The 23,467-nt window shown below is 40.4% G+C and overlaps 1 protein-coding gene across 1 annotated transcript; it reads left to right on the plus strand.

Annotated features, from left to right (window-relative positions):
• The first annotated feature begins 11,614 nt into the window (after positions 1 to 11,614).
• Positions 11,615 to 21,966, plus strand: LOC137032166 (B-cell receptor CD22-like). The gene is made up of 11 exons (XM_067403778.1): positions 11,615 to 11,670; positions 11,941 to 11,997; positions 12,405 to 12,761; positions 12,860 to 13,105; positions 14,384 to 14,638; positions 14,725 to 14,973; positions 15,057 to 15,153; positions 20,430 to 20,475; positions 21,103 to 21,180; positions 21,257 to 21,334; positions 21,481 to 21,966. Exons 2-11 carry the CDS (start codon positions 11,943 to 11,945, stop codon positions 21,502 to 21,504), a joined length of 1,485 nt encoding a protein of 494 aa, XP_067259879.1. The 5' UTR covers positions 11,615 to 11,670; positions 11,941 to 11,942; the 3' UTR covers positions 21,505 to 21,966.
• Positions 21,967 to 23,467: the final 1,501 nt, after the last annotated feature.

Here is a 23,467-nt window from a genome sequence, read left to right on the forward strand (position 1 = left end):
GGGGCTCCTTAGAGCACTAATAATCCAGATTTGGTTATCTGAAAAAGTCTGTGTCTGGATCAGGGTGATCCAATCCCATTTTACTTTGAAAAACCAGCACAAAAGTAAGATGGATTACCTGATCCTGGACAGCAAAACATGGGATTTCCAAATCCAGAAAATTCTGATCCATATTAAACTTTTTGAACAACTGGCCCCTGATGATTTAGAGACTGAGGATTTGTTAATATTATTAAATATTCAAATGATTATTATTAAATACACATATGTTCTGTCTCTCATCAGGTTTCTCACACTGGTTGTGATTACAAGGAGCTTAAAGACACTCACAGACAATTACCCACAAGCCCCTCTGCTACAGTTGAGAAAGCCTCTGGAGACTCTCAGTGCTGCATCTCATCTGCTGAGGATCTGAATTACGCAGTGGTGAATTTCCACAAGAGATCAGACTGTCCTGACAGTGTCAGTTTCAGGAATGATCAGGATTACAGTGAATACGCTGCTGTCAATCATCTCTCAACAGCAGAGCATATTATAAACTGATGCATTTAAAGATACGGACTCAGTAAACAGAACAAACTGATCACCATATGAGACGCGTACTGTCTAAACACATCATATTTAGCATATATAAATTGATTGTAATGTCAGATAGTTCTGGTTCCCCTTTTCCTCTGCTATATTTAAGTTTTGCAAGAGTTGTTAAATGAGTCAGGTATTTTTTGTGTGTGTGAGATATATAAATAATATATATATAACTTTCTTATTTTTATAAGTTTGTACTTAAGCATGTAGATCTAATCTGAGGTAAAAATGATTTAATTTTCTGAGGTGAAGGTAAAATGTGTATTGTTTTTTTTAAATGCATCATTAAATAGAATCGCAAAATAAGAATCGTTTTCAGACAAGTTTCAAATACTCCAACATTTCAGAAACATGACTGGTTGATTAATGTGATTTTGAAGATCCCAGTAAGGCTGCTTAACTAATGAATTCATACTCTCATTTATATTCCAGTGGTTTCTGAATACTTTGTCCAGTCATGTTTATTTGATTTTTTCACAGATGACATTAGTTTATAAAGCAGCTCCTGGACAAGTCTGATCTTCTTCAGTGGTTTTCAGTCCTGGAGATCCATCGCTTGTCTCTCTTCTCTGACACACTCGCTGCGTCTGAAATCACAAACTGTCTGAGTAGGTACTACATCTGAGTTTGAACTTACTTCATGACCATTAATATTTTAGATCGTATTTAATCTGGATGTACTAGCATCAGTTGTGTCGCTTCACCTCCATTCGTAAATCCTCTCCCGTGACCTCATGGGATAGTAAAGTGTCCATCAAATGCACACTTCAGAATCTCAGTGGAAGTAGTAGGTCATCCAGGTACTTTTCACCTCGTTTTTCTAATATATTTGGAGATGCTCTCTTGGCGTACAACAAGCGACAACTCCAGGTTTTACTGTAAATTTTATGATTTGATTTATTTTGATGATCATTATCAACATTATTTTCTCTCTGGAAAAAATCAAAGTGTATCTTTATATGGCAGTAAGAGTAATTTGTTAGTTTGCTTTTCTGAATTCAGTAAAAACATAATTGTCAGAGATGTAACTCGTATTACTGAATGTCAAATGTCATTGATGTCGTGTTGTGATATTACTGGTGAGATCATCATCAGACAGAAAACAGATGATAAACCGTGAAATGACGAGTCTGTATATTTGTGTGTATTTTCAGAAAATGCTCTTTAACTCAGTATTTTATATTTTTACTAGGATAAAGACACTTGCTTAAAAGCCTTTTGTGTTTGCAGGTTGTTGAATACTGTCAGTGTGATGAAGATCATGAACTTGAGATGCTCTTCAGCTTGTGGTTTCCTGATCTATTTATCTTCTGTGGGTCAAACCAAGAAATCCTGTGATAAAAAAAACAAAAAAAAAAAACAGAAAATATTTATTTATCTTAGTATCGATTGGCACAGACTTTGCACTCCATAAAAGATACAGAGAATTTTTCTGTTATTGTGATTAATCGCACCATATATATATAGGATGATGGAGGAAAATGGATGCTGCGATAATTGCATTAAATAATTTTAATGCGTTAAACTGAAAAAAAAAACAAAAAAACAACCGCATGCATTGTATTCATTTTGACAGCTCTACTATAAAGCTAAGTATAACAACTATTTTAGCGTCGACACCAAAGCATGATATCATTCTGTTAATTCTAAATGCTGCATTTTTTTTCTGAGTCTGCCTGAATCTCACATCAAACCTTCAGTTCTTATTTCAAGATTCTGAATATTCAAATATGACACAACATACACGAGAGAGCCAATGAGGTTTAAGCACAGTTTCTACTCCTCCCTTTTCTCCTTATATGGCGCTGAGCGCTGCGCTTCCGTTTGAATGAAAACAAAGTTCGCGGGTGAATCAAAATTTGAACTGACAGATCAGCGAGAGGAAGATTTGTGAGTAATCAATTCATTTTAGATCTGTTCCTCACACAAACTTGTTTTATCCCACCAGAAGACTTAATTACACACCACAAGCGTATGAATGACTTTTATGGTAGTTTATTTGATCTTGACAGCAGTGCTTTAACTAACGGTCGCGCTGAGGCTCGTGAATCTCACAATACAACACTGTTAACTGACTGTGATGAATTATTAAATACCTCATTATACATTATATAAATTAGTATATTAAACATTTTACTCTAAAACTCGCTGAAATAACAAAAAAAAAAAGTAGCAGGAAAGATGTTTTAATGTTTAATGTTCAGTTATGTTGTGCACTTGAAGGAGTTTCTGTAATGTCTTTGGATTTTGTGGTTGTGCTGAAGAGCAGCACTTGTGTTCAGTGAGTAAAACTGCTAATGTCAACACTGATAACAGCCTTTTCTTATTTATTCATTCTGTTCATAAATTTATTCAATTTATTCATTTATTAAAAAAAAAAAGTAGGCCTATATTAAACTATGCTCTGTGTACATTTCTGAGGGAAAATAAAGGTAGATTTTGTAAAATTCCCTAAGTTATGATATAATTTAACAAAGACTAAATTAATAATAATAATAATCTGAGGAAAAAAATACCTTGAGCAGATCATCAACTTGTCTGATACTGAAAACACAAACACAAATGTCTTATTCACACCTCTGGCTCCATCTAGTGTTAAATATGTGTTAATGCCTGTTAAATTTCTTGGTTTTAGTGAAATGTACAAGTTATGGTGTGGAAATTGATAGAGTAGATGCTCGTTTCTTATTCTTCTGTTCTGTTTTGATCAATTATAAATGACAGTGATTGACATGTATTCTTTATTTTGAAATAAATGAGTGACTTTGCAGGAATGAAGGTTTTCAAATAATATTTCATAATTACGTGGACTCATTGTTCATGCAGATGATTTTTAAACCAAAGTTAAAGATGAAGCAAAGGAAGCAGATGAAGTCAAGTCTCAGCATTTCTCTCTTTGTTCAGTTTGTGTTGTTAAACTGTCATCAGTGATGCTGAAGTTTGATTGACAGCTGCTGTCTGTGGTGCTGAATCCACAACTGCCTGTTAAAGTGACAGAAGCTGCAATCAGACACAGACTTCAGCTGTGGAAGCCCTCTAGTGGTAGATTTAAATAATGCCGATCAATGTACTTATAGATGAAACCTGTATGAGCTCTCAGTATCAGACATGAGGCCAGAAAAGCTGCTCATTACTGATAAAAAGCTGAAAGAAAATCCACTGCCATTTAATGCTGACAAAATGACACCACATGGAAAATAATTTCTTTGTACAAAAAAGGTCAAGGTTATAAGAAAATTACTAAAACTTTGCTAATAAGTTTTTTGACTACTGTCACAAAAGTGAACCAACAATTCCAAAAGGATGGACTTGTGGGAAGCTTGCTTAGATGTCCAGGCTGTCCACAGAAGCTAATACCTGGCAAAGGGAATTTTTTTTCTAAGATTTTACATTTTTATTGCGATAAGACTGTTAAGAACAGAGAGGAAGTGAAGTGGGACAGAGAGAGGAGGACAGGATTTGGAAAGGCAGCTCAAACCCGGGACGCCCAAAGCACAATGGCGCTATATGTCTGTGTGCTGCCCATGAGGCTATTGGTGCCGGCATAAGCATTTTGTGTTGAGAGAAGTTGAAGAAAATCACCATGCAAGTGCAATGCAGTTGCCTGGTATGCCTGGTAAACTTTGTTTGATTTTGGACTGTCGCAGACAAAAGATGGCCAATCATGGCAATTTCTGTGGTCATGGTTTCTAAACAGTGGTCCTACGTCATACAGTGAGAAAGGTTCAAAGACGACTGTTGTCACGATCTTGCGAATAACGCCAGAAATTTAGCATAATCATCTCATGTTTGCTGCTATGACTTACGTCTACTGACTATAGCCACATATATTTATAATATAAAGGCTATATATTTTTCATTTGTAGCCTTTTAAATATGAATCTGAAATAATAAACTGTGTGCAATGTAGTGGTCAAAAAATATTGATTTTTCAATACTTATCGATACTGAAATATCTGAAATGCTTCCAATACTCATTTTCGGCAGAATAGATATACAATATCAGCTGCTCTTTCTCTCTCTGACACACAAACCTGCCACCCTTCACTCACTCGCTTCATTTGCTCCGGATGAATGTTGTTGGTGTTACAGGGCTTGAATTTCGGCGTGGGATTGCTCATATTGCTCATAATTTTACTCATTTCCACATATTTTGTTCTCACACCCAAAGTGCACAAACAAAATGTTCTGCTTATTGCACTTAAACAGTCAAATACACACAAAATAATGTCAAACTGACGGTCTTGGTGAGTATTCATGTAAACACAGTCAGTTATGTTTTAAGTGAACGTAAACACGCTTGTATAACAGTATAATGGATCCGTGCATCAGGTCTTAAAGTGACAGCAGCCTAATAAACCTGCTCCCAAATTATGAGATAATATTTAAAATATCTCTAGGTTATGGTAGTTTTCCTCATGTATCGATGTCAAAATTGTGTATTATAATTCTGAACATATTAATTTCTGCGTCTCTTCTGGATTCTTCAGTCCCTGTTCGCTTTGATAGCAGCTCTTTACCTCATTATTTGAATCTTTTCTCATGTTATTCCAGCTTCTGGCCGTATTTCTAATGGAAGCGAAGGAAGTTGCATAAATAAAACCCATCTGGACTTCAGCGAATGACAGAAGAGTTAAATAAATCACACTGCAGGTGTGTGTGCCAAATCTTCTGACACACCGTCCGAATTTTGTCGGAGGCTAAATTTGATCATTAATTATAATCATTTAAGATTTTCTAAATTTGTCTAGATGATCAAATCATGGCCAAAAGTGTGCCCAAGTTTAAGTTCTGCACTTTTAAATCTTAAATGCCTCACATTACCAGATAATCTGGACCGAACATCAGAACCGATCAATGTTATGGATGAGATTTTTTCTCATATTCTCGGGAGGGATAAATCAGGCATAAATCGGCCTGAAACTCCTGTAGTGTGATCCCGGCTTGATGGACGCCACTGCTGTAGAGAAGCATGAGTCACATGACACAATAATCAAAGATGTTCAGTAGGGGGCGACAGACAAAAGAGGAAAAGAGTTTTCTCATTCTGAATGCAAAAACATCAACTAACATAATAAGCAATGTCCCCCTCTAATTTTTTTTCTCGCTGAGCAAAACTGTTGAGCGCACATTTTGGCCACCTGAGCAAAAACATTCTTTATATCAGACCTGTACAATGAACGTAAACACACACACAAAATGGTTTTACTGTATCATGCAACTGTAACTTTTACCTTTAATGTGCCATTTCTATTTTATTTGACCCTTGATGTAACTTAGTGATATATTAAATCATATTTTTGAAAACAAGCAGTTCAGTCACTAAATTAAGCATTTAGGTTAATTTTAGGTTACTTGAGATTTATTCACATTGCTGTATAAACTGTACCAGTCATTACCAATAAATTCAATAAAAAATGATTTAAAAATCTCCTGCAGGAAAGTTAAATTCTTTATACTAATATAATATGAGCAGTTACACTGACGATTTGGAACAACCCTAATGTGTTTTTACACAGTTAATTACAGCAACAGACAGTGTTAAACCATCAACATGACATGTTTATTGCTTATGAATTTCCCAGATTTTATATACCAGGAGGTTTCAAGATTTTGCAAGGAGCCCTAAACAATCCTCTTGTGAGATCAATTCTTTATTAGGCTTATATTTATAATATAATAAAATATAATCTTGAAGTATTTAAACTGATATACAGTATTATATCAGTTTAAATACTTCAATTTGTTTTATATTATAATATGAAAACAAACCAAAGCATATAAACAGATCTGATAGCTAAATATTTTTTTTTTAAGAAAAGTGAACGTTAACTCTTTTATAGTTATCTAAACATCCCTGAAACCCACACCACCACCACAGACAATAATCTGTTTAAACTGAGGTATATCACTGATGTATTTTGAGTTTGCGAGCTACACCTGTGGTGGGTGTGTGATTGTAAATGTTTTGTTAGCATTCTGTGCCCATCATCCATTGTTTCCGCCACTTTTCATTAAAACATGACGTTTTATTTCACATTTCTTTTCGTTTCGCTTGCCTCTCATATTGAGGCATTTAGTCCCCAAACATGACAGTATTCTCAGTCGTTCTCTTTCTATGAAACTTGTAAACCGTATTCACCGGATCTAACTCTATAGCGATAATAACTCTATAGAGGTTGACCAGAACACTGCAATTATTTCTCATTTAAACTACAATCAAATGGACTTCCCCACACATGATTTCATGTCTGAGTCTGTCCTCTGTGCGGCAATTGTCCAGCTAAGCTAAGATGGAACATTGATAATAAGTGTGAAATATCCAGCAGAACGTCTGGTTATACTGTTCGCGAAATATAATGAGTAACTATATTTATATTAACTTAAAGAAAAGATCATTATTTTTCTTTGGTTATAGTTCAGTGATGTTGTTCTCTTGTTGAGGGAGGGACACTGATATTTCCAGCACTGGTTATTAATAAACAGTGTTAACCACAATCTGTCCATTTAAAGCTAAAGTGCTTGAGATAAAACAGTCAGTCATTCAGTTGCTGTTGATCTGATGAGCTTCAACACGGTAAGACAAACACATTCATACTTCAATAAAAACTGATGATTATTTCTATAGATGAAGCTCATATAACACATGATTCCTGACATGAGAAATATCTTCTGTACATCTAATGATCAGTTCATTTACACACACTGATGTTGAGCATTAATAATCTTCAGATGAGCAAAGATCAGGTGGTTTAGGGGAGGGACTTTCTCACTCATCAGAGCATTTGATTGGACAAACATCAGTGTATCACCAGGGGTTTCCGGGTTGAACGACATGTTTCCTGATGTGGCGAGGCCGTAAATGGCAAGAAGTGACACTAGTGCACAACTCAAATAAGCAAGTAGACTACGCCACCCCGTATCTATGAACGGGGAAATTTATACCCAGAATAGGACACATAGGTTCGTTACCACTCAACACAAGAGACGTGGCTATAAATACAAAATGTTTTTATTTCCAATAATTATTAAAATGTAAAGAACTGTTGACCAAACAAGAAAAGGAAACAAAAAAAAAAACAAACTTTCAGGCTGAGGCTTACCAGTAGGGAGCTAGCTGGACAGTGAGTATCCTAAGACACACCACGCACCCAAATATGCTCCACACAAACACTCACACTCGCACCACACACTAAGTGAGGGAAATGCAGTTGTCAAATGGCAAAACACTCTGTGAGAGAAACACCACCACCGCAGGGCCAAAACAGCTAGCTTCCCTCACTGGGGGCCTTCAGCTTCTGAAATAACAAAAAAAGAAAGAAGGTAAATAACAGCACAATTAATCCAACCCACATTCAATCCCGCAACTTGCATTGGAGTAAGTTCAAACCATGAAGAAGACCAAAGAACAGTTTACTGGCCACCGGGATCAGACAGGAAGTTATAAACATTCACTAGGTTAGCACCAAAGGCTCATGAACCTGGACATGCCATGAAGCAGTAAGCGGGTAAAGAAAACAAACAAACAAAACCAAAAAGAACAAACAATACAATTGAAAGAAACAGCAAACAATCGATCATCAAAATAAATCCCATGAAAAACACAAAAAAAACAATTAAATAGGACAACAACAAAACTAGAAAGGCTTCAGTACAAGCACAAATCAAACAGACAAAACACATAAATCTTCCAGGTACGAGATATTCCCGATTTTGCTACGCCGTCCCTAGGAAGAGTACAAATCAAAACAAATAAAGAAACAAACAAAACCAACAAGCTGCTGGTGGCAATATAAACAACAGTGAGGCTGAAAGTGCACCGTTAACGGTGCATCTCACTTTCAGCGATGGCTAAAGCTAGCCATCCTTCACCTTAACCACCAGCATAAACGTAAGGACCAAAAAACAAAACAAAAACAAACGATAAAGGATCGAATACAATGGTCACGCAGTCATAAAAATAGCAGCAGAACAAACAGTGCAGTCTTCTCATTGACGTAGGAGCAATTGCCCTGCAGTCCACCGTGACGAAATGCTCACGAGCAGTTACCCCACTAAAATAGACCAAAATAAATAAAATTAGCCAAAGACACCACCCCAATAATGCTCAAGGGACTAGATATACATATCCAGAAGTAGATCGCTAAATATACGGGTTCAGTAAATATGCAGGCGTTCCAAAGCATACGCAAACTGCAATATGATCAAAGCACGTTACCACGAGTCACAATATAACAAACGTTAATACATTGAAATTACATACCTGGGGCCCTATTTTAACGATCTAAATGCAAAGTGTAAAGCGCACGGCGCAGGTGCACTCAGGGCGTGTCCAAATACACTTTTGCTATTTTAACGACGGAAAAACGGTCCGTGCGCCGGGCGCATTTTTGAAATGGGTTGTCCCTATTCTCTTAATGAGTTATGGGTGTAACGTTCAATAAACCAATCAGAGTGTCATCTCCCATTCCCTTTAAGAGCGAGATGCGCTCGCGCCATGGCGGATTGCTATTTACATGGTGGAATCTGTTGGCGGAAAAGCTGAACGCTTTTCAAGCGAAGAAACCGATCTGCTCGTGCGCGAAGTTAAACGTTTAGTTAGAAGGTAAACGAAGTTACATTTTTATATTTATGTAGCCTACACAATAATATTCTTTTACACTGTAATCCTTTTGTTTTTAATATTTGGCATGTTTGTGTGATGCGCATCCCTGTGTGTAATAAGCAAAGTCGACGCGCCCAGAGGCGCAGTTTCTACCAACGCGCTCTAACAAAAAAATATTGCGCCACTGACTTTAGACTTTAGACCAGGTTTGAGTTGGTCTATGGCGCAGTCTATTTTCAGCTCCTTAAAATAGCAATGCGCCGGCAATGCGGCTGAACACACCTCTTCTTTAGACCAGCACGCCCATGGGCGCACTAACTGGTGCAAATGCATTTACTAATTTAAGGACGTGGCGCTGAACGGGAAAACGCGAACGGCGCCGGACGCAAACTAGCAAACACACTTGCGCTGCGCCTTGCGTCGCATTGCGCCAGGTGTATTATAGGGCCCCTGGAGTGAAAGACAGCCTGTGCCCAACAGCAACGTAGTACCAATCCTGACCATAACCTGGCCATAACAAATATACACACTTAGATAGTGCATAGACGCTAGCAGCAACGTTAGCCAAACCACTAAATACATACCTCCCGCAGAGCTGCGCGCGCACACACCTACACACAACGATGATTACACGATGCACCCCCAGGTGACAGACTACGCTTTAAATATACCCAGAACAACAGCCAATAGGCTGTTGCACCTGTCATTCAGGTGACAACCACATTTAATAGGGCGGTACCTAGACTGCCCTACTACACTGAGAAGGGTCTGGCTGCAGACCATGGGCCACTTGTGTTTTACTAACATCTACACCTACCACAACCCTAAACCTACCCTTACAATAATGTAAATACGGTAATTAAACTAGTGGAGGTGACGTATTACCTGTGCGAGAGTGGAGCTCCACTCGCCCCCTCAGGCTGCAGCCAGACCCTATTGTGTTTCCTGGAAACGGTGTGCAATGGGTTTGAGATATGTCTTCTCTTGTTTGGTGGGTGTGTCAAAAATGTCAGCCCAATCAGCAGCAACATGTATATAAACCACACAATATTAAAGAGACAGCTCACACAATGGGTCCAAGTAAAGTCATTTACAAATGTGATCTCTTTTATTCTGGATGGCGAGAACTGTGACTGTAACATCGAGCGTGTTTTGCAGTATTAAACGTGTATTTATATCAACTTCATCAGGCTCTGAAAAGTCTTCAAAAAGAACACAGATTTTATTTTTTTTTCTCAGAAGACAATGTGGAGATATGATAGAGGTTTACTGTATGTGACTTTGTTTGCATATAGATCTCTCAGAGCTGATAGACATGAACTAAAAGCCATACAATTCTCTTTTTTGATATAAATGATTCCTTAAATCATTGATGCTTATTATTTTTCTTAGTCTTAATTCTCATGTGATTGAATACTTAATAGAGCAACATGTTGTTCATGACCGACCACTTTGAAGAAGATAGTCATATACACCTAGGATGGCTCGAGGGTGAGTAAATCATGGGATAATTTTATTTTTTGGGTGAACTATCCCTTTAAGACATGTAAAATGTTTCTGAACATGCATTTGAACATGGTTTGATCTTATTGTGCAAACACACATGAGTCTAAATGAAACACTACTTCTCTTTAAATGTGGGCATGAATTGAGACATCAAATCTTTTGACACATATGAGGCCTTCATAAGAATGTCAGAACTGAAAACTTCCTTGTTACTCCAGAAACGGCTTTTATTGAAACCAAGATTAGAAAGCAACTTTTTTTATTATTATTATTAGAGATCTGAGAAATGCATTAATTTCAATTAAGAAATATGAAAAAGTAGGCTGAGAGTAAGAGAATTTTTGCTTATGAATAGTATTTGTTTCCAAACAAATAATAATAATAATAATAATAATAAACAATGTAAATCATTGGAGTATTAGTTTTACCTTTATAGTAACAGATTATATATTTTAACTGAAAGTGGAAAAATCAAGATGTTTACCAAATGAATATATAAACTATTCCAAAAGTTTTGAGTTTGGCACATTGAAAAAATAAACAGATTGCGCCTTCAGTAAGAGTGTGCTTGAGCACTGATCGGCTATGTAGGCAATTAAAGGCTCATTATTATGATTTATGTGGTTTATTAATAAAAGTGAGATTAGCTGATTGATCACTTAAAATGAACGACTACTAGTTGATCAGAAAACCTTTAGTAAAGGGCAGCTCTACTTATTTCAGCCAATCATAGCAGTGCATCTCTTTTATTTATTTTATTTATTTTTAATCATTCATGTACATTTTTAATCATACTTTTTCATTCTTTGCAAGTAGTTTCATTTGGGTTGTTCCTGTCTCGGCATGGGGAAGGTCACTCCAATAGACTTTAAAACGAGGAAGGAAATAATTGCAAAAACTGCAGAAGAAAGTTTTCAGCTCACATTTTCAGTTCACTCTCCTGGAGTCTGTTTGCTGTCTGAAACTACAACACGGTAAGAGTTACACTTGTTCAGTGATGAATATTGAATAACTAATGAATCTCCATTCACAGAAGAAACTTCTGAGAAACATTTTCTTTCATAATAACCTCTGAACATCCAGAGCTCATGTGTGCCTAATGTTGTCTTTGAGTTTCAACGGTGGAAAACTGCTAACAGTCGTGATTTTTACAGTGTTTACAGTACAATAGACTGAAGTTATTGTGTTTTTGAAGCTAAAGCTGACATGTTGTGCTGTTGTGTAAATGATTTAGTTTTCTGCAGTGATGTCACAGAGACCGGCTCCTTCTCTTCTTCTGCTGTTTCTGCTCATGATTCCAGGTGAGTCTCTCCTGAAAATGTGTGACTGATAATAACTCAATATTAGAAACAGAGATTGTGACTGATTAACTTGGTTCAGTTAGTCCTGCTGTTAGCCCTGGGGAAAAAAGATCAGCAGTAAAATATCTACTAAAATGTGTTAAAATATTTTTGTTGCATCCAAATAAAATTGTATTATTTAGGTTTTTACTGATATAATGCCAACTGCTGAAACTTCTAACATTTAGTTCAGACTGTTTTTCATGTTTAGCATTTACACTTCTGCTTCCTGTATTTCATCACCTTCCATGTATGGAGATTTTACACATGATACGTGTAATTCTCAATTTACATAAACACCAGTTTTGTAAAATAAAGTTTTCATAGAGGAGCATTTTCATTATTTTCTTGTGAATGTTGTGTTTCAGGAGTTTGTAGCCAGTGGAGTGGGAGGGGTGTGAGTTACAGTCCTTCACACATCTGTGCACTACAGGGATCATCAGTGATAATGAGCTGCTCTTATATATACCCTACTGGACATCAGATCATGAAAGTGTACTGGACCAAAACAAGTATTAAAGAGAAAAATGAAGAGTATCCAGATCTGTCTAAGGACCCTGAATACAGTCAGAGGCTTCAGTATCTGGGAGATAAACAGCAGAACTGCACCATCAGACTGAGTCATGTGACACTGAAGGATTCACACGAGTACTATTTCAAATTTATCACTGATAAAGATGATGGAAGATATATTGGTAAACCTGGAGTGACTCTTACTGTCACAGGTGACTTTCATGAGGTTTCTCTCTTCTTCTGTGCATTACGTTGAATAATAATGAGTGTATGACAGCAGCACTAGATATAATGTGTGTGTTGTGTTCAGATCTTCAGGTGGAGTCTCCTGAGAGAGTGACAGAGGGAGATTCAGTCCGTCTGACATGTAAAAGCAGCTGCACTCTGACTGACAGAGCAACATTCATCTGGTACAGAAACTCACAGCAATTAACTACAGGAATTATTGGAAACCAGCTCGACCTCGGGAGAGTCAGCAGAAAAGATAAAAGCAGATATAGCTGTGGTGTATATGGACACAGTTACAGATCTCCTGCTGTTCAACTCAATATTAGATGTATGTATATTCTTTGAAGTTTGAGTTTATTTGTCCGTCCTTTTGTTTAAAAGTGGAAGTACTGATCTGTAACTCTGCTGATCATTAAAACAATGTTAAAATACTGTTTCAACAGTACAGCACAACATGTGAACAATATGCAATTTTAAGTGAAGTTAATAAATGTAATTTCGGGAGCAGTTACTAATCTAATCTAATCTAATCTTCCAATTAATACCAAGGTATAAAACCAGCATCTTACCTCTTCCTGTTGTTAGTTCTTTCGGCATCCCCCCTCCTCCTCCTCCCCTTCTCCTCCTTTTGTACTATTTTTGTCTATTATAAGGGGGCAATCGGAGCTCGAGCAGAATACCCTCTCCAAGCTCCTCTATAGCAGACAGCAAGCCAAATCTGTTTACCACTCACGCTAAGATTATATGGGCACACAAACTCGTGAAACACATTTAAAGCTCAAATAATGTTTGCATTTTAACCAAAGAATCAATAATAAAACACATTAATTAAATACCAAATAGCATTCTAAATAGAATATGAATAATTCACATAACAATATAATAAATATAAAAAGGCTAAGATACTAAAACAGTATCAACATACAAAAGCTTGAATATTACTAAGAATGGAAAAAAAAATGCCATATACCATGTTCATACACTCAAAAAAAATGCTGGGTTAAAAACAACCCAAGTTGGGTTGAAAATGGACAAACCCAGCGATTGGGTTGTTTTAACCCAGCGGTAGGGTTAAATGTTTGCCCAACCTGCTGGGTAGTTTTATTTAACTCAACTATTGTTTAAAAATTACTGTATTGCTTAATTAAAATTAACCCAAAGTATGTTGGAAATTAACATTTATTAATGTTCAATGAATAATTATTAAACAATAAACATTTATTAAATTGCTTATTAATAAATTTATATTAATAAACTATTAAACTATTAAATTTATATTAATAAAATATCAAAGCTTATTAATAAACATTCACCTTATGTCTATTATTGTTGCCTCTAATTGCATCTGGTTTTTAATTTCCCAACTATTTTGGGTTCATTTTAAGCTAGCCATATAGCAATTTTTAAACAACAGTTGGGTTTAAATAAAACTACCCAGCAGGTTGGGCAAACATTTAACCCAACCGCTGGGTTAAAACAACCCAATCGCTGGGTTTGTCCATTTTCAACCCAACTTGGGTTGTTTTTAACCCAGCATTTTTTAGAGTGTATTATTCACACTCTTATTTTTCATATGGAGTCTTGATATTACATATTTCTCCTGTAGATCCTCCAGAGAATCCAGTGATCTCCATCAGTCCATCTGGTGAAATAAAGAAGGGAGATTCAGTGACTCTGATCTGCAGCAGTGATTCAAACCCTCCTGCAGAAATCAGCTGGTTTAAAAGAGGAATGTTTGTTGGATCTGGAAGAATCTTCAACATCTCAAAGATAAGCTCTGATGACAGTGGAGAATACAAGTGCAGATCCATCAATGAACATGGAGAGAAATACTCTGATGCTGTGACTTTAAACATCATGTGTGAGTTAATGATCATCTTCACATTTATCACATCCAAATTCATAATTTTCTAATATTCATTAAAATTTATTTTTCATTCATTATAGACCCTCCCAGGAGCGTTTCAGTCTCCATCTCCATCATTCAGTCTGGTCACATTTGCTCAGGAGATTCAGTGACTCTGATCTGCAGCAGTGATTCAAACCCTCCTGCTCTGAACTTCAGCTGGTTTAAGGAGAATGAAAGCTCAGCTGTTGGATCTGGGCAGAGTTTCAGTGCACTACAGAGTGGACGCTTCTACTGTCAGGCTCACAATCAACATGGATCTCAGAGATCAGACGATGTAACTGTCACAGGTGAAGCTTTTATTAACACACTCCTGTATCTTCACATCATTCATCAGTTTGGAGAGTTAATCATGATGATCTTCCTCTTTCAGTTCATCATGGTGATGGTATTAATGTGATTGTGATCGCAGTGACATCTGGAGGATTATTCTTCATCATCATCATCATCATCATCATCCTGTTTATAATGTGAGATCAATAAAAAACTGCAGTGATTGTATAAGTTCAGTTTTGTATTTGTAACAGACACGTCAGGTTCCACCTCACTTCCATACCCACGTACCCAATCACCGGAGTACTAATCACCGCCACCTGCCACTCATCAGCACTGCAATCAACACCACTACAAAGACTCTTCACACACACACACTCACTGTCCGGTCTCGTTCGCACTACTACACATGTATGCTAACCTTAAGGACTCCAAACGCCATACTTACCTGCTCCAGTCGTCTCCTCCATCTCCTTCGTCTCCCGTTCTCCTTGTGTGCTTACCTGCCTGTGTGTGTGAGTGTCTCCGCCAGCTTCAACCATCCCATCTCTTCATCTGCATCTGCAAGACAATATAAGGACAGTATTATATTCCCTTCATCTCTCCAGAACTCTCTATCTGCTTACCATAACCCAGTGCTCTGCTTAATTGCTAATAAACTCACCTGGATTGTTTATACCTCTGCCTCCGTGTCTCTGTTGTAACAGAAGACCGGACCCTAACAACTTCACAGCATGAGCACCAACGACCCGTTTCAAGAGCTCGTGGACGCACTGCGCCGAGCACTCACACCACAGCCATCCTCACCATCACCATCCACCGCTACAGCTTCCGCACCTTCTGTCACCGCTCCTTCTCCAGCATTCACCGCCAGTCCCATGGCCAAACCGGCGCCCTACTCAGGATCGGCAGAGGAATGCAGCGGATTCCTTCTTCAATGTGAACTGGTCCTGGAGATGCAGCCGCACCTCTACACTTCCGACACGGCAAGAATAGCGTTCATCATTTCGCAACTGCAAGGTAAGGCCCTGCAATGGGCAGATTCCCTGTGGACTCAGAAAGGCCCTGTTGTCCAATCATATTCGGCGTTCGTCTCTCACTTCCGTGAGGTCTTCGGGAAACCTCTGAAGGATTCTTCCACTGGTGAGAAACTCTACAATCTAAAGCAAAGAAATCTCTCTGTGAATGATTATGCCTTGCAGTTCCGAACGCTAGCCGCCACCAGCGGATGGAATGAACAAGCCCTCATCACCTCTTTCCGTCAAGGATTGGAACCAAACGTGCGGCTGCATCTCGCTGCATACGAGGACTCAATGGGACTTGAACGCTTCATCCAACTCGCCATCCGCGTAGGTTCTCGTATGCAGTCGTGTCTCCTCGAGCACCAGGGCCAGTCACCTGCCACCAACCTCCTCCGCCGGTCTGAACCCGTCAGCTCCCCAGAACCAGCCACCGAACCAATGCAAATCGACCATTCATGTCTAACTTCCAATGAAAGACAAAGAAGGCTGACCCTGAACTTATGCTTCTCTCCACATGCCCAACCCATCCTCCTCGGCCAGTGGTGAGTGCTATTTTCCCCTCCATTCAAAAAATGAAACCACTCACGACTATTGTAATCCTTACTGCTGCAAATACCTCTGTTCCAGTGGTGGCGCTCCTCGACTCAGGGTCAGCAGGAAATTTCATCTCAGGCGCCCTCTGTCGACAGATCAAGCTCAAGATCTCCCCGTCTCCGGTTAACTATCAAATCCACTCCATCACGGGCAAACCCCTGAGCCGTAAGAACATCCGTCATTGTGTGGGACCACTTCAACTCTGCGTGGGAGTTCTGCATTCAGAAAAAATACATCTGCTGGTTCTGGAGGAATCCACCGCTGATGTGGTTCTAGGGCGTCCGTGGCTAGAACAACACAATCCCACCATCTCTTGGCGCACGGGCGAAGTCCTGAAGTGGGGCGACCACTGCTTTCCTGATTGCTTCCCAGCGCTTCCTGTTCCAAAGTCTCCACTCTCCAAATCTCTCTCCATGAACGCAACCTCTATCGAAAGCCCTGTCGAGAAACGCTCCGTGGATGTTCCCCCGGACTACGCCCCCTTCAGTGACGTTTTCTGCCCGCAACGCGCCTCCAAGCTTCCTCCACACCGGCCATGGGACTGTGCCATTGATCTGCTACCGGGTGAACCAGTGCCCAGGGGACGCATTTACCCCCTGTCAATACCGGAGGAGAAGGCCATGGAGGAATACATCAAAGAGGCCCTCAACAAGATCACAGTTAAATTCCGCTACCCGCTTCCCCTCGTCCCAGCGGCCCTGGAACATCTCCGTGGTGCCACTGTGTTCACTAAGCTGGACCTCCGCAGCGCGTACAACCTCATCCGGATACGCGAGGGGGACGAGTGGAAGACCGCCTTTGTCACGCCCACCGGACACTACGAATATCTCGTCATGCCGTATGGCCTGGTCAACGCCCCCTCCGTATTCCAGGATTTCATACACGAGGTGCTCCGGGAGTTTCTCCACAAGTTCGTTCTGGTGTATATTGACGACATCCTCATCTACTCCCGGAGCTTGGCCGAACATCGCCACCACGTTGCGGAGGTCCTCCAACGCTTACAGCAATTCCACCTCTTCCTCAAAGCTGAAAAGTGCTCCTTTCACCAGCCCTCTGTCCAATTCCTGGGGTACGTAATAGATCACAGTGGCATCCGGATGGACGAGGGGAAGGTCTCCGCCATTCAGTCCTGGCCCACTCCATCTTCAATCAAAGAACTCCAACGCTTCCTAGGTTTCGCCAACTTCTACCGCCGGTTTATCAAGAACTACAGCACCATCGTCAGTCCATTAACCAACCTACTCCGTAACCAGCCCAAGTCTCTGTCCTGGTCCCAACAAGCCACCAACGCCTTCGAGACCCTTAAAAGAGCCTTCACCACCGCTCCCCTCCTCGTCCACCCTAATCCAGAGCTCCCATTCGTCGTGGAAGTGGACGCCTCCACCACCGGAGTGGGAGCGGTACTATCACAGCAGCAGGGGACACCAAGTAGACTCCATCCATGCGCCTTCTTCTCCCGCAAGCTCAACCCGGCGGAGGTCAATTACGACATCGGTGACCGCGAACTCCTGGCCGTCAAGTTTGCCCTCGAGGAGTGGAGGCATTGGTTGGAGGGGGCTACTCATCCATTCCAAGTTCTCACTGATCATAAAAACCTTGAATATCTGAAGGCTGCCAAAAGACTCAACCCTCGCCAAGCTCGCTGGGCCATGTTTTTCTCAAGGTTCAATTTCTCTATCTCCTACCACCCTGGTTCAAAAAATACCAAAGCTGACGCTCTGTCTCGCCTCCATTCCCCTGAGGAAAAGCCTGAAGATCCTGAAACAATCCTGCCGGAGTCCATCTTCGTGAATCCCATCCAGTGGTCCGAAGAAACCATACCCTCCTCCAATGCCTCCACACGCACTCCGCTGGGTTGCCCCCAAGGCTTGCAATACGTCACACGGGCACGTCGCACTCCACTTCTGCACAATACCCACTCTTCACTTGGCACTGGTCACCCGGGGGTCAATGAAACCCTCTCGTTGCTCAAATAACGCTTCTGGTGGCCCAACATGGCCAACGATGTCAGAAGGTACGTGCAGGGCTGCAGGGAGTGCGCCATCTCCAAGAGCCCACGCCATCTTCCCACCGGCAAGCTCCTACCTCTGCCCGTTCCTGAGAGACCCTGGTCACACCTGGGAGTGGACTTCGTCACAGATCTCCCTGAGTCTGACGGTAACACCTGCATCCTGGTGGTGGTAGACCGCTTCTCAAAGTCCTGCCGCCTGATACCCCTGGAGGGTCTACCTACCGCCATGGCGACTGCTGAGTTGATGTTTAATCATGTTTTTCGTCATTATGGAATACCTGAAGATATAGTCTCCGACAGAGGACCCCAGTTCGTCTCCCACGTCTGGAAAGCCTTCTTCTCCCTCCTGGGTGTGACCGTCAGCCTGTCATCTGGATACCATCCTCAGTCGAACGGGCAGACGGAACGCAAGATCCAGGAGATAGGCCGCTTCCTGCGTACCTTCTGTCACGGCCACCAGAACTCCTGGAACCAGTACCTGGGTTGGGCCGAGTACGCACAGAACTCCCTCCGCCAAGCCACAACTGGACTGACACCCTTCCAGTGCGTACTCGGCTACCAACCCCCACTGTTCCCCTGGGATGGGGAACCTTCCAACGTCCCCGCAGTCGACTACTGGTTCCGGGAGAGCGAGAGGGTTTGGGACTCAGCTCATCACCAACTGCAGAGAGCCCTGCGCAGACGCAAGACGACAGCCGACCTTCGGCGCTCCGAAGCTCCTGTCTACCAACCGGGGCAGAAGGTCTGGCTGTCCACCAGGGACATCAGGATGCGTCTGCCCTGCAAGAAGCTGAGTCCCCGCTTCATTGGCCCGTTCACCATCATCCGGCAGATCAACCCCGTCACCTATCGTCTTCAGCTCCCAGCACAGTACAGTAGAATCCATCCCACATTCCACGTATCACTGCTTAAGCCTCACCACCCTTCTGTTGTTCCCTCCACAGAACCTGACGTGGCAGCCGCCGAGCCCCCCCTTCCACTCATCCTGGAGGACGGCACAGCTTACGTGGTTCACGAAATCCTGGATTCCCGGCGCCGTGGTGGTCAGCTGGAATACCTCGTCGACTGGGAAGGCTATGGTCCCGAGGAACGCTCATGGGTCCCCAAGAATGATATCCTTGATCCTATCCTATTACAGAACTTCCATGCCAATCACCCTGACAGACCTGCCCCACGCCCGAGAGGAAGACCACCACGACGTCGGGGTCCGCGGCCCTCAGGAGCGGGCCGTGGGAGGGGGGGTACTGTAACAGACACGTCAGGTTCCACCTCACTTCCATACCCACGTACCCAATCACCGGAGTACTAATCACCGCCACCTGCCACTCATCAGCACTGCAATCAACACCACTACAAAGACTCTTCACACACACACACTCACTGTCCGGTCTCATTCGCACTACTACACATGTATGCTAACCTTAAGGACTCCAAACGCCATACTTACCTGCTCCAGTCGTCTCCTCCATCTCCTTCGTCTCCCGTTCTCCTTGTGTGCTTACCTGCCTGTGTGTGTGAGTGTCTCCGCCAGCTTCAACCATCCCATCTCTTCATCTGCATCTGCAAGACAATATCAGGACAGTATTATATTCCCTTCATCTCTCCAGAACTCTCTATCTGCTTACCATAACCCAGTGCTCTACTTAATTGCTAATAAACTCACCTGGATTGTTTATACCTCTGCCTCCGTGTCTCTGTTGTAACAGTATTGAGTAAGTCAACTTTTGATTTAATGTAAGAAATTGCTCAGTTGTGTTTTAATTATTAGTAATTTTTAAAAACAACATTCATATTTTCTCTTAATTTAATAGAGTCCATATGATATTAATGTCTGTCATTACAACAGGAGGAAACGAAGGGATGATCAAACTGAAGATCTCACAGTGAAACAGGTAAATCATCTCAACATGACTTCACATCAGCTGTTGTCTGTGTTTTAGACTGTAACTGTACAGACCGACGGGATTCAAACCTTCTCAAAGTCACAATCCAGTCAGTAAACAGTTTGTATGATAATATAAAAATATCAAGAAACAAGCCTTATTTTATTGGACAGTTGTGAATGGACTTGGCAAGTTTTTAGCCAATTTAGCCAATCTGTTTATTATCAATTTTATGATGATTCAAGCCATTAAGGGTTTTGTACAAGATACATGACCAATCAGAGATGACTTCATTCATGTGGTCAAAAAACATGGTCTAATATCAGCTATGCTCAGATTTAGAGAAAGCAATATATACCTTTTGTTTTCATGTAACATGGAATAAAATATTTATTCAGTAATCGTCTCAGATGAGCAAATGCTCACTCTTCTGTACATCTGTACACATGAGAGGCGGTAAGAAGACAAGAAAATTGAACGGCGTCCCATGAAGAAACCCTTTACTTTCAACACTGTCAGGGATCTTTTTCCAGTATTTTTTTTTTTAAAGAAATGTGTATATTTCTGAATGTTTCATTGATCATGTTTTTATTATTGTGATATTTTGTGATGTGTGTCCTTCTGTCTCTCCTGTAGATCTCTGATCCCAATGAAGACACATGTACAGCTCTTGAGCTCAAGTCCACGACCTCTGACCTGTACGGCACACTCACAGTAAGTGAGACGTCACAGTCAGATGATCCATCACAGATGATCACATGACCGATCTCTCTCTCTCTCTTCCACACAGACGGTTCATCCCAGAGCTCCTGAAGACTCCTGCAGGACTCTTGATCCTCAGAGCTTTTCTAAACATGAGAATCCATCAGTGAGTGTCTGAACCTGCAGCTCTTCTCAATATCATCAATCAAACTCTCTTCAGCTCTAGTGTGATTGATTTGTGGATCTTGTGAAAGGTTTATAATGTTGTTGATGAACTTCAGTCAGTCTTTCTTCATCTTATTGTTTGTTCAGATCAACAGGAAGATGCTGCAGTAAGAGGCGGAGCATGAAGGAACCAATCCTGAGCTCTGTGGGCGGAGCCACATGTGATTGACAGGATCATCAGTGATGAGTCACACAAGAGTTTCATTTCTGTACAGTTGAAGAAACATGATGTAACAGAGGAATGAAATGAAAGTTAAAGCTTGTTATTGTGTAAATATAAATGTTAAAATTAATTCAGCAGAGCAAAACACAAGTGATGTTCAGCAAACAAGCCATGCTTTTCATTTTACAACATTTTCCTGCTTTTAATTCACAGTTGATCATTTTACCCTGATATACTGAACAAAATCATAATTGTGTGCATTAATAAAGGAATATGTTGTTTTTGCTCTCAAAGTGCTCAATATTATCAGCTTCTGTTATTCTGGCTCTTGTGTTTCCTTTAAATGTTCAGTTTTATTTGTAATATGTGCTTGTACAAACCTTATGGGCTGCAGCATTGATGTATCGATACTCACAAGATACTTATTTAGTATTGATTCCATTAAAAATATATTTATATTAAAATTGGTGACTGTGAATCACTGCTTTCACACAAAATGCATTCATGAATGTATTCTGGATTCTTTCCCAGCGTCTCAGGTTGTAGGCAGGAAACACACTGGACAGATGTCGGTCCATCACAGGATGACACACTCACATATCTTCAGATTCACACTCACACCTATAGATTTGAGCTCCTACAGTAAACACATGACCAGTTGTGTTATTGAAAGCTCTGGCTCCATCTAGTGGCAGAGATAAGTTCATGTTCTATATTGTAATTTCAATGACTAAACTTTACATTTATTGGTTTAATTAGAATTAGTTTCATGTAGTTGTGTTGTACAGTAGTTGACACAGAGCATAATTTCCTTGTCTTCTGAAATTATGAAATGTAAATGGTACAGATTTACACTTCCTGTGTGTTCAAAGAGAGAGAGTGAATCTGGAGAAATTAAACTAATATTTGATAATTACATACAGCTATTGTTCATACAGATGTTTTTATGACCAAACCAGAGATGAAGGGAAGCAGATTATCAATGATGCTGATGTTTCTCTGACAGCTGCTGTCCATGGTGCTGAATCCACATCAAACTATGATATTATTAATGATTTTTATGCATAAAGTATCCAAACTAATCCAGTCAAATGCCGGACAGATCTGATCAGTTTCCTCCTAAAAAAGCTGTTAACGTTTCTTACAACTGATGAAAATGTCAAAAACACTATCAGTATCAGGTGCAGTTTTAATGGGCTCTAGTGAGTGAACTTACATGTGAATTATACTGTCGCCCTCTAGTGGAAGATTTAAATAACACTGATCAATAATCTTCAGTGTCATTAGTCCTTATATAGGCTGCGTCCGAAAACTGAAAAATGCTGCCTTCCGAGGAAACATTTCAAGGTAGTAAGGCATCAAGGCACGTCCGAATCCAATGTTAGCTTCACTTCCTCTCTCATGAGATACCTTCCTCAGATCGATTTTTTAAGGAAGTATAGATGTATCCTTAGCTGCCTTAGATATGCCACAATCCTGTGCTTTCCATTCTGTGACAGTTGAGCTAGAAAAATAAAGATGGCTTCCGAAGGTTGCGTTTGCTGCTCAGTTTGTGTATAAATGTACGTTTTTGATCAACATATTTCAGTTTTGATATCATTTCTATCGAGAAATTACTACTTTAATAATTAAATATTTGTTTAGTTCTCACCAAAGCTCATGCTACATTGCTGTAGATCATTATACTGTTACACTGCCTCAGAAGTCTGTCCGAAATCAATTTCGTTAGGTGCCTTCAAGCACAAATGCTGCCGTACAAGTCATTCTCTTATAAGATAGTGAGGCAGCAAGACAGCTACCTAGGTTTTCGGACACAGCCATAGAGAAGATGAAACCTGTATGATCTCTCAGTATCAGACACTGTATCCTCCACTAGGTGGCGCTCTTTCAGTGTGATTAATGTAATATTCA

This window comes from Chanodichthys erythropterus, chromosome 12, assembly GCF_024489055.1.
Source record: "Chanodichthys erythropterus isolate Z2021 chromosome 12, ASM2448905v1, whole genome shotgun sequence".
Taxonomy (NCBI): Eukaryota; Metazoa; Chordata; class Actinopteri; order Cypriniformes; family Xenocyprididae; genus Chanodichthys; species Chanodichthys erythropterus.